The sequence below is a fragment of the Bacillus rossius genome, chromosome 10 (genome assembly GCF_032445375.1).
Source record: "Bacillus rossius redtenbacheri isolate Brsri chromosome 10, Brsri_v3, whole genome shotgun sequence".
In the NCBI taxonomy this organism is placed as follows: Eukaryota; Metazoa; Arthropoda; class Insecta; order Phasmatodea; family Bacillidae; genus Bacillus; species Bacillus rossius.
The window spans coordinates 31,083,270-31,096,367 of NC_086337.1; the positions used below are offsets into that span (position 1 = coordinate 31,083,270).

Sequence of the window (13,098 nt, forward strand, 5' to 3'; positions counted from 1 at the left end):
ATGTGTTATCCTTACAAATATTGTACCACCATTTTTTTTTTAAATTTCATTGTGAGTAAGTCTAAACTATTATGGTTCTTGCGTCAAATCCACGAATACTAAAATTTGATCATCTCTGGAATGAGTCATAGGGGTACTCATCATCTGTTTATGTAAAATCATAAAATCAAGGTGTGATCAGTAATTTGACGTTTCTGTTTGTGTTCGATTTTAAAAAGTTTTAATAAACGTTTCACAAGAGGTATACGTAAGAGAAATAGTTTTATATAGGTAAGTGTTGTAGTTGTAATTATTAATGTATGTAAATTAATAGGTACGTAGTTTCTTTATGTCTCGTATTTTTATTTTTTTACCTGTTGAGATAGATTAAACTTGTGTTTAAAACTCTTTTTTGCTCTTTTCAGAAGACATGGCTGACCATTTCGGCACAATTTCTTTGAAATGGGACCCAAAAAACTTAGAAATACGAACAATGTCTGTTGAAAAAACACTGGAACCGTTGGTGCTGCAGGTAAATATTTTGACTTTTTTTTAGGGAGGAATCATTATTTTCAATAATATTTCTAATTAAATTGTAGAAAGCTGAAAGGAAAGTTAAATTGTTGAGCTAGTATTATTAAATGAAAAAGGTTAGTCAGGTCAGGATAGCATGGAGATTTGTTGGCTCAGTTCTATTTAGCGATACCTGCCAAGTGCGGAAGCTTATTACGTGCAGGGTGTCTACAAGGAAAAAAATATTTCGTACCAACTTAGGCGAGAAAAAAGTACTAGATATGAAAAAAAAAACTACTAAATTATAATTTGTTATGGTTTTAACCATTTAGGAAGTTATTATGACATTGCAGTACTCGAACTTCAATATCACACCACGCACACATACATTCCATAGTTTTTAAAAATAATTACGCTTAATAATAAAATATATTGGAGTTACTGTAATATTATATTAAAGAAAATAAGTACATGTACTAGATCTGAGCGTAAATGTACTAGACCACTAATAAACTTATAAAAGTACTAGATCTAGTACGAAAGTACTAACTGTAGACACCCTGATTACATGTAAAAAAAAAAAGTAGGGGAAAAGAATGATGTCATGATAATTGGCCAATGATAATAAAAATGAATGGTGGAACAAAGGAAAATATAGTATGTAGTATTGGCAACAGTGAAAGATAAAATAGCACTGTTGAAATAAAGATCAATGATAGTGTGTTTGTAATGATAGTAGCGGTTTTGTATAAATTTCATTATAAATTGAAAAAATAAATATGCAATAAGCATTAAGTAAGTAATAAGGAATTATTGTATATGTGGGGTAATGAGTGTAGTAGTGACAAGAGAAGAGGAAGATCGTGTTTATTTATATTGTAACAATATAATGGAACAGCGTAGAGAGAGAATGTGTGATTATGATTGTATTAGTGACCAAGGAAGTGACAGTTCGTGTTTAACTATATCAAATAAATTAAAAGGAGGAATGGCAAATTGTTGTTGGTTTAAATTTAAAATCTACTTGAAAAAATTTGACAAAATTATTATTGCCACATTGCTAAGAAAGGTAAGTGTTTTTTTATCGCTTTTAAATGTTTATGATTTGTAGTTTTATATGAAATGGTAAATATATAGTTGGGCGGTATTTGCGGGAAAAAAAAAATTAAAAATCTGAAAATACTTTTATTCTGTGCTCTTTAACTCCCTCTTTTCATTAAAAGCGGCGGAGGTAATAAATTCCAAATACTTTAGGAGATATGAATTTTTAAATTTCATCATATGTAGTTGAGCGGTATTTGCGAAAAAAAATGTTAAAAATCCGAAAATACCTTTATTAGATGCTCAACTTCCTCTTTTCATTGAAAGCGGCAGAGATAAGAAATTCCAAATACTTTAGGAGATATCGAATTTTTAAATTTCATCACAATTATACCAGTGCTTTCATGTGGAATTCACCATTGTTTCTTGTTTACGAGTATCTATTTTTTTATTGGATAATGATGTCACGTGATTGTTCGTGATAGGCCAGAATTCAAATGAACCAATACGTGATTATTTAGTTCATTTATTGTTTAAACGGTGTTTAATTACCGCCTCCAACTTAGGTGAGTTTTTAACTTTTCTAATTTTAAAGTCTTATTTGTTATTGTTGCGCAAGTAATAAGTAACAAAAAAAAATTACGTAAGTTGTTACTGTTCATCCTTTGTCCCGGTTTGTTATGTCAGGTCAGTTACATTATAAATACTTTAAAACTAAAGAACCATTGAAATTAATTTACATTATTTTTAATGTACGCTTAGTTAAAAGTATTTATAATGTAACTGACCTGACCTAATCGACCATTATCATTAATTAGGCATTCACAAACACACAGCAATAAAAAATATGGCGACGATCGATTGATTACACAGGTCTTGTATAGCAAAATAAGAACGGCGATATCTCCTAAAGTATTTGGAATTTCTTATCTCCGCCGCTTTCAATGAAAAGAGGAAGTTGAAGAACATCTAATAAAGGTATTTTCGGATTTTTAACATTTTTTTTCGCAAATACCGCTCAACTACATATTTACCATTTACTTAATGTAAAAATGGCTCGTTTTCCTGTAGGTTAGTTGTTAAATCGTTAAAGTGATAAAAACAAAGTTAATGGTTTGGTGAAGGTACGTTGGCTACTAAAAAAACTTTTGCATATTTCACTTTAGTAAATTGGTAATTTATACGTGGAAGTTATCGTAAAGGAGACTAAAATTCTACAAGGTCTAGTTTGTTTTGCAATAGCAGTATTTCATTTGTATAAAATAACAATTTTCATGATCAAAATTTAGTGGTATCGTGAAATAGCAAATATACCCACCTGTTATTGTCTATTCTGCAATACCGAGGTTTAAATAGTTACCTTTAAGAAAATTATAGGTAGTATTTTTATCGATATCGTGACGAATACAGTCCCACATGGTATACTCTATTTCACTGTCTACTGTTATTTTTTTCCTCATAATTTACCACTTTTCAGGCAACTTGTATTTTTCGGTAAATTGAATATTTATCATAAATAGGGCCATAAGTTGTAACACCTACAGACATAATTTTTTGAGTATGAAAAATTAGTATCTCAAAATAGAATAGAGCAGGGAGAATAATATTCTAGTTAACAATACTAGAAAAATATACTGTTAAAAAAAAATGAATGAGTGAATAATAGTGTGTTATAGTTCCCCGCCCAAAACTCCATATTCCCGTGCTAGTCCCAAAAGAAAGGAGGGTGGTAATAACATAAGCAATGTCATATTGGTGACATCATCTGTATTGTTTTGGTATTATGATTTAGAATATACCTACCAAATTTGTTTCAAACCAGTGTTTAGATTGATGAATTGAACAAGGAAACAAATTATTTTGCTATCCAAAAGTAGGACTCAAACTTAATGTAGGCCTAGTTCTTGTTCACAGGATTCATTTCTGCAAATAATTTTGCATGATGATTTCACAATAAGAGTGTGCAACAATCATTGACTATTTATAAAGCCTGAGTTTGCAATAAGAAGTAGTGGGTGTTAAGAGTTAAGAGTATCAGTATTCGTAGAGCACTTGTATGATCTTGATCATATCCAACTGTTTATTGACTGCCATGACTAGCAAATCAACACTCATTGGTTAGAGGCTATGAGAATAAACACAACAAACAGAAACTTAAGATATTTGTTTCACTCAAGTCTCTTTTCACTCAAGTCTCTTTTTGACCTTTTAACTCTTGAGGCGCCCTTGCGTGTTTTACTTGCCGTAAACAGTTTGGCGGATGGCTGTTTTACTCAAGGGGACAAGATGTTCTCAGGTCACTGATATTATGCTTCTCTCGAAGAGTTGTGAGGGTGAGTCGTTTGCTGGTTGTCTGAGAGTGATCATCTACTTCTGTGTTTATAATGTTTAGTGTATTTATATCCCATATATTTAGAAGAATATGTATCACATTACAAATGACAATAATGATGTGTATTTGTATCCCATGATATTATGAATAAAGTATTTTTGCTAACATGTATTCCTTTTATTACTACAGGTCATGTGGAGTATGTTTGTATGGACAATATTGCGTTAAAACACGTACAACATAATTTAAGTTTTCATCATTAGGGGCACAATATTAGGTATCGCCTAAGCAGGTTTACCTCCAGATGAATCTTAAGTTGCTATTGTATTTTTTAAGGTGTCTTTTTTTATGTCCAATAAAAAATTAATAAACCTAAAGTATTCTCTTCACCTATATGAGAGTTACCAACTCCTTTTGACCTAGGTTCATTTAATTGTAACTCTTACAACTCCTAGGGAGCAAAAGAGACTGAGTAAAACAAACCTAATGTGCCTGTACACGTACAATTGTGGATTGTGAGTCCGACTTGACTTGGCTTCCTACCGAGAAAGTTTAAACACGCATGTAGGGTGTGAAAGCTCTGTTCGCTTGTAGAGGATGTATTTAGGGTTCAAATTACTCTCCTTCCACCAAGTAGATTCAGGTTTTTGATTCCCCCTTGGTTTTCTCAGAGCACTCGACCTTGTTTCTTCAATCCAGTCCTTCCTTCAACGATCCTTTCTCACCATTCTCACATCATCTCTAATGACTCTGATGCTGACAATATTTTCAACCCAATAAATTCAAATTTGAAGTGCCGGGCTTTTCAGTCAGGGTGCTTTTGTGTGAGAGAAACCATTTCTCCTCAAATATTCACTCCTTCCTGTACTTTATTCTGAAAGAGAAAATAAGTAGTAAGTTGTATTTTATCCTGTTCCTGATTTTTCTCGAATGGGAAACATGGCGGATGATGCCAAGGGCTAGTGTGTTTTCTCTGGATACTCCCGTTTTCCCCACCCTTCCATAATCAGGGCGTTTACATTCTGGAAGTCAGATATATTAGAATTGGTCAGAGATAGTGATTTTACTTCAAATCCTGGTAAAGTCATGGAAATTTCCTAATGATGATAATTTAAGGGCCCCACGTAGCCAGGGGTGTATTTTCATTAGTATGGTGGGATGGTAAGTGCGACGCTCGCTGGCGCTTCTTAGCAGGGTATCGCCTCTAAGAGCAGGGCTGTGGACTGGTGTGCAGTCTTCTCGTTTTACACTGGGTAACTATAAGTATTGAGCAGTAACCATAGCATTATGTGGTGGAGAAATAAAGATAAACATGTGATGCACATCCCATGAGAATCTGTACCTAGAATTTCATGCCTAAAATTTATTCTCAAATCTAGCATTTTAGCCCTATACACTTGACGGCAGCTGTCGTGTACATCCTGGTCCCTAGGCCCGCTGTTGCCCAGAGCCGTCTGGTCCTGGCATGAGTGTAACAAAGTGCTTTGAGTGGTGCTTCGAGCGGTGAATGCACCCGAGCCCGGCGGCTGGTGTGACAAACTACTGTGTAATCTGACCCGGACCGCGTAATGTCTCTCACGCATCTCGTGCGTCCCCCTCCCCTGCTTCCCGCTCGCCGTGTGCCGGTGCGTGGGAATCAGTCGTAGCTCGTCTCTCATCCGCGACGGATGCCTCTGAGCACTGCTTCGCGCTTCGCTGCTAGAGATTCGTGAGTGGTTTGCCGTTTAGCAGCCAGTGCCTTAATGACATAGACCGAACTACGGACATACATTCATTCTAAATGACGTCTCGAGCGGCCAACAGCTCAAGGTTTCGTTATTGCCCTGGCCCCCTGTTGTAAGCCACAAGGTGAGAACCCGTTTACTCCCTTACTTTAGGCTGGTTGGCGCCCTCGTCACGACAGGGATTCACTCACAACAGGGGTCAGAGAGCCATGTGTCATCAAACTCTTCTAAAAATACAGTTTAAAAAAAAATACAGGAACAGAGTACTCGCTGCAGCATATTCTTAAATTCTTTGCTTAGACAGACACAACTCTGATATCTTGAGCAGTTTGTAAATTGCATGGTTTTTTCTGAAGCTGTGCCACCCTATGTGTGCCAGGTAGGTAAGGCCTGAAGTGGGAAATGCTTCAGTCTGCCATCCCCCAAAAGGGATTTTTTTTTTCCACAAGGTGTTTTATTGCAGAGTCATACACTCTATAAAATGACATAGTAGGCCCTATGCAAGTTTCTGTTTTAAATAAAGAAAGTGGAGGAAGAACTGGACCAGCTATGGAGATGGGGGATACTGAATTTTCTTTATTTCTTACAGACAATTACATCATTAGTTGGTCATTTTTTAAAAAAAAAAAGTAGTGAAGGATATTTTAAATTTTACCGAGGGTAAAATCGGGGATATTGTTTTAGAGATTTGTGTGGACACCTTAGTAACCTCAATTCTCATCTTATTACACCTCACCTTTTCTAATGATCCTGAGGTTGACAAGATCTTAAACCCTAATTAATTTATTCATTGCAGTGGAAATTCTGAAAATATCTTTTGAGAGACAGCATTATAGTTTGCCATATTATTTAATGGTTCTTGCTTTAGCATTGCTCTGTAATGTAATTTTCATTAACCCCTTTAAATGTTTTTAGTCTAGAATATGACATAAAGTTATTAGACGAGTCATGTTATACAAAAAAATACAGTGATACATTGACATTTTTAAAATTGATATCTTCTAATTTCTGACATCATTACTGTCCATTCAGTGATTGTAGCTGGTCAGTAAACTCTACATGTAAAAAAATAGGAAAGGAGAAAAAGATGCCGTGAACACTAAATTTCCAAATACAAATTATGTCTTGCCTTTTATTGGTATCGACAGGGGTATGTGTCCATATATTTGTAGTGATAACCTTGTATATTGTCTGTATATGTCATGCCCACCAAAAAAGTCTCTGACTGTTGGTGGTCATGTTACAAATGTAAAATAAATATATAGGTTGTATTTATTTTTTACCCAAACTTAACAAAAAGTCTTCATACTGAATTATAAGATAGAGTTTATTCCTAGCTAAATATTGAGGTGAGCCTCTAGTCCATCTTGCCTTAGTAAGTTAAGATACATGTTTTTTTATTCACATTTAATTTACATTCAGTTAGTGTTATTTAATCTGTATCCATACATTCTTTAATTGAACTTGGTGCTATTCTAAGTAGCCTGGCAGAGTTTGTTGGTAGTATGACAGTTCCTAGAAGTGATGTACGATAGGTGAATTTGTCGGCAGTAGGAGAAACGTGTAATGTCACAGAGGGAGTTAAACTGGTGGTTTGGTGGATGCGACTTCGGACAGTTGATGACTTTGCAGTAAACTCTCAACTTGGAGGTTGGATCCGGTATTAGCATTAGAATTGTGACAATTTTTATAGACATTTCCAATAGGGTTATTATTATTAATGATATTATCAACTATCATAAACCCATTAATGCATTCCTAGATTCCATTGAAGACACAAATAAATAAAGGTCTATTTTCAGTGCATGATTACGCATGTTTCAAATATTAGAGTATCTTAAAAATTTACTATCCCTCTTATCTGTGTAACATCTATGCACCCATTTTTTTATATATTCAAACAGGTGACAACTTTAGTCAACACAAAGGGGCCATCCAAAAAGAAGAAAGGGAGGTCAAAACGAGCACATGTTTTGGTTGCAGCTGTTGAAAAAGCCACAGAGAATTTTATCGAAAAAGGGGAAATGATTGCTTATGAAAACCCTGATATCAAACAAGAAATGCTCTCTGCAGTAGAGGAAGTTCGCAAAACAGGTGAGCAATTTTGTATGCCTTATATATTTACAAAAAGTTATGGTGACTGTTATCTATCTCTTAATTTGCAAAGATAATTTTTTTTGCTTGAAAACCATTTCTATAAACTGTTTTCTGTAGTTTATGTATTTTTATAGTACAGAAATATTTCTTGTGTTTTGTTTAAGTTGCACCAATTTAATGTAGAGATTATTGATTTGTAAATAATATGGCAGGAACAATAACTTAAACTACATAATTTGCAGGTACTACAAAAAAAAATTATTGGCATAAAAAATTGATAGCAAAAATGTTGTGCTGACAAGCAAAAATTGAAAATTATAGAAACTGATTAACATATTTTAAAAATACCTAATATTTTTTTAATAAAAGCTGAGCACTTATTATTATGTTATTTTCTTAGATTTTCTCCTATAATTGGGCTTCCACCCAGTGGCAGAGAGTCCTTCTACTTCACTTTCCTACCTTTTAGCTTTCTACATTGTTCCCTCCCTCACCACACTCACTTCCAAGCCCAATCCACTTCCATCCTCCTTATAAGCTTGCAAAACCCCAATCCACATGGGTTTTTTCGATTTCAATAAAACCTTAGCCTTTTTTTATTACCTGCTGTTTTCCTTCTAAACATCTGCTTTTTGTTGTGTTTTCAAAAAAATGATTTTTTTTTTATTTAAGTAAACTTTTTAGTATTAAGTCTATTAAAAACATGTTTACTTGTCTACATTCCTTGTTTTTCTAATGAAATATTATTTATCTATTATACAAATTTTCTTTGGGATTAGTTATAGTATATAATCTGTAATTTTCTTGTGTGTTTATGTGTTATTTATGTTAAATTTTAAAACTTTTCAGTTTTTGTAATTTAATTTTGTGCATGTGTTTGTGTGTGTCTCTCTCTATATATATATAACCAAGTGTGTCAGAGGCTTGGTTTTATTGAAAACACCTAACCCAAACCTTGGGTCAGGTTTATAAGTGTTATAAGTGCCCACTCTGTCTCCCCATCCTCATCAAGATGTGTCTTATGTCATCTTGTTTTATTTTATTAATCAAAATAAATTTTTGGTGAATTTTTTTCAACAAAAGTGGAACTTCACATGATTTTTAAATGAGATTTTCATCAGTGATGTAAAAAAAAATTATGTTTGAACGATTCTTGCGTTTGGGAAGACTGACTTAACGTAATATTATGGTTATACACCATTGCGGGTTTATGCTGGATATCTTTAAAAAAAAAACCATGAGCTGATATTGACTTGTTCTCCGTGTGTTTAAGTATTTGTCTTTTGTTGTCTATTTGTACATTACTGAGGGATTTTTCTATGGCAATGAGTGCAAGCTAGCAATAACATGTGTCACACCTCAGACCTCCCGAGCTAGCTTAAAATTTGGTTTGAAGTGGACATTCATAAACACTTGTATAAATCATTTGGGTGCTGAATAAATCATGTTATTTCCACAAAAAAAAAGTTACTGTCGACGATTTATTCACTGAAATAATGTCTCGGACACCAAACTGATATTAACATATTTTTATTGATACTTGAAGAAAATTAACAGGCATTGTGCAGCCATCTTGCGACTACATAAAAAAGTACATGTAAAGTTTACAAATATTCGTACATAACCTCTTCTCCAATGCCAAAACCAAGTACATAGACTGTTCGCAGGTACCAAGGATGAATATGTAAGTATAGTTTGTAGTTAAGTCCCGAGGTTACATACTTAACTCATGGTACGAAGCGGAAGGACTACGTCCTCAGAACAATGGTGCAATCACTCAAACATTGCTGTGGGCTAACACCTGCCAACTGTGGTCAAAACTTCTAGTTAAAAAAAATTGGTTGTCTGTAAAGTCGGTTTACGGACGATAGTTTAACGTGACAACCTCATAACAAAACGTTGATGAAATGATTGCATACTTTTATGAATAAAATTGAATCATTTTTATTTTAATAATAAAAGAATAAATACTTGAAATTATACTAGTAATCAGATTTTTTAAATGCAAATTAACCTTTATTGCCGAAATTGTTGTTGTAATAAGCAATGAAAACCACAGATTAAAATTTGTCAAGAATATTTTACGTTTTTATGTCTTCCAGTGCTCAAAATGAAATGCATTTGTGGCCCCGGGCACGAAATTTTATTTATAATTCATTAATAATAACGCCCCTCACGATAAACAAAGGAAAATATGTATTAATGAGTGCCTGGTTGTCACGGAAGCGGATAGATATCGCGATTCGTTCAGTTCGCGTCCTTCACCATAGATGGAAGCACCGTATGGGAGTAATATTATTTCGTTTTTATAATACGGTTTTATAACAAATACGCATCCCAAATACACCAAACTTATTTATAATGTGTTACAATATTTTTTTAAAACATTGTGCAAAAGATCCCGGGTGTAATTTGAATTATTATGTGTAACTGTAAAACACCATTGTTCGTACAAAAACGTATTTTAAAATTCAACATTACTTTTAAATAACCGTACCGATTGTGCTGAAAATCAGTGGACGATCGTTAAATTACATAATATTAATAATTCAAACAACGAAAACATAATTGAAAAGTCAAATCGATGGTTGTTCCAATTGAGTGGAAGAGAGATGCGGCACAAGCATACAATGAGCATATGGGACACATCGTAGTTGGACAATGTGCGTTACGGGACACTTTTTCGTGCGTGCAGCCGGCGTTCATCAATTTATTAGACGTCACGTCAAAAAATTCCGAAATATGAAAATGGGTTGATGATAGAAGGTAGCACTTGAACCACACAACTGCTAAATTCTCTATAACTCGTATACTTATATTATTTTGTAAATCATTGTCCCACATGCGACCTACTCGGTACCTTGTCCAGACTGAGGAACAAGGCTACGCAGCCGCATATGCCCGAAGGACATTGCAGGTGCGTTACTTTCTAGCCAATCATAGCACAGCACTCACAAAACCATAGCAGTATACAATTTCTGACCTCTCATAGCAAGGCATTTCTGGAAAAATTTACAAGAAAAAATCACGAAAACCAGTGACATCATTTTCAACCAATCACAAAAATACCTTGACAAATTACCAGCCATGCGGGCACATAACAGCCGCCCAACACACTTATTTCCTTTCTCACTGCTACGAACTTTGTCTCTCTAATTATAATGCAACTGGCCAAACTATTGCATCAGCTTACCTTCAGACAAAGAATCCTGGCAAAAACCAAGTACAAAGGAAATTATGCTTATAAATGTGAATTATGCCAGGATTTTAGGATTAAACCCATGACCCTCATTGTATGAGTATGACACATTAGCGATCACTGAAATTATAGTTATATATATTTATGTAATCCTCAAAAATAAATTTTTAAATTATAGATGGGCCACTCAAATCCTTGAATACCATCAAATCCATCGTAGTTAAAGGATTCGGTATTGTAAGAAAAAGATTGTAACAAAAATATTAGAAAAAATTAAGTAAATTTAAAAACTCAACACTGATAACCCCTGAAGTTAACTAGGTCAATTTTTTTTCTTCATATTTCTCCTGTTACCATTTCCCATTATATTAAACATTTAATTATAAAAATATGTAGTGATTCTGGAAACTTACATTGTAAAACAAACATTTAAAGGTTTGAATGTTTAAATGCCATAGTTAACATTTTTTTTCCCCCTTTTTCTTTTTGTCTTCTTGGGACCCCGGATTTTGACTTTAAGGGTATATTCAAGGTACTCTTTGGGATTCGAATTTGCGATTCAGTTTCAAGAAAGTTGAGTTTGCGACCATCACTATTTTAAATCTTTGCGAGGAATGGAATTAGTTTTAAGTAATTACTAGAGACCTGCAAAATTCGCGGGTTCATTTCGCGATAGGCTAGCATCAAAACAACTATACCTTCGTACCGCTTCTGCGATTGGCCCACATTTTATCCGGGGAACTGTGAGCCAATGGGAAACACTAAACCAAGAAAGTGCCGAATTACGGACAGCCTAGTTGCGACGTCTCATGCGTCAGTAGCCAATGAACAGGTGACATTTCCGCGAGTATTTAAAGGACTGTGGAGTCTATCCTAGAGGTCAATGAATCCGCGAATTTTGCAGGTCTCTAGTAATTACTGGATATTTGTCAGCTTCGATTCCACTTGAAACCAGTAAACATAAAAAGGAGTTGGAAATTTTTTTTTTTATGAAAAGGGCCTAACACATTTTTGTGTGTTATGTACGGCTGGCACCATTGGCTTAGTGTAAATATGGCAGCAGCTCTCATGCCAGTGGGTTATGCAACAGGAGAAGCGATGAGCATAGCAGCGCGGGAGTTCGCAGACGACCCGTGCTCGTCGCTGAAGAGAGGCAACATGGTGCGGGCGGCTCGCAACTTGCTTTCCGCTGTCACCCGCCTCCTCATTCTTGCAGACATGGTGGACGTTCATCTGTTGCTGAAGTCACTCCGTGTGGTGAGTGAAAACACTTTGTGTTATTAACTATTGTTGTTAGTTCTAAATGTTAGTTTTACCAATGTTACAGTTGATGGTTTGTGCAGTTTTGAATTAATGAAACCCCTTTTTTTTTCTAACCGAAGTTCTAATCATTCGGATTCTGTGCAAATTCAAGTTAAATGACTTGCAGATGCAGGGCCTAATTCGTAAAGCATTACATCAACAGTGGAGACAGTTATAATTGTCAGAAAGACATAATTGTAGACCTATTCCTTCTCGTTCTCACTGTTTTCTAAGTATTTGTAATAATACTGAAAGGTCAAGGAAGGAGTGAACTGTAACTTTGGTGGATGATTTTGGGTATCATTGTAGAAAATACGAGACTTTTTAATTTTTACCTTAATTGGTCAAATGTTTCATATGTACAGATTCATAGAAAACCGTTTATGATCTTACCGCAAATAACTTCAACAAGATGTTTGGTCCATTTTTTGAAACTAAAAATACTGAGAAATATTTTTGAAGTAAATAATGGCATTCTATTTCCCTTGACTTATTTAAAGTTAACATACTCTTCCAAAAAATTGCAAATTTATTATGGTGTGGAAGAATTTTATCATTGCATACAGACCATTTGATTTGACATAATTTCCCACTGACGAAAGTACAAAATCACATAGTGCTTTTAGTTACTAAGGCTAGGAAATAGTAGTGGTGGGATGAAGTTTTATTTCTGTGTCAAGGAGTCTGTTCATCTACACATCTCATATATTTGGACACTAAAGAAATGAATATTTTTTTCTCTAAATTTGCTGCAGTTACTATACCTATATAATGAGACATTACATTTTTTCAACTAGGTGATATCTTAAATCCCTGTGTTTATGTGTTTTGTTGTGAGCATGCACAGTGAAAGATTTTTTTAATCGACCAATTCTTTGGTTGCATGACCGCGCTGTATAAATAAGTAATGA

General features: G+C 34.4%; 1 protein-coding gene across 3 annotated transcripts in view; it reads left to right on the forward strand.

Annotated features, from left to right (window-relative positions):
* Nucleotides 1-130: 130 nt before the first annotated feature.
* The window catches only part of LOC134535905 (catenin alpha), a 74,522-nt gene continuing 61,554 nt past the window's right edge, over nucleotides 131-13,098 (forward strand). For 2 of the 3 annotated variants that reach the window (XM_063375278.1, XM_063375276.1), the window contains exons 1-4: nucleotides 131-270; nucleotides 405-511; nucleotides 7,494-7,683; nucleotides 11,976-12,142. In XM_063375278.1, coding sequence (XP_063231348.1) covers nucleotides 410-511; nucleotides 7,494-7,683; nucleotides 11,976-12,142 — 459 coding nt within the window. In that variant the 5' untranslated portion in view covers nucleotides 131-270; nucleotides 405-409. The remainder of the gene's footprint in view (nucleotides 271-404; nucleotides 512-7,493; nucleotides 7,684-11,975; nucleotides 12,143-13,098) is intronic. The other variant, XM_063375277.1, reaches the window with a different exon arrangement.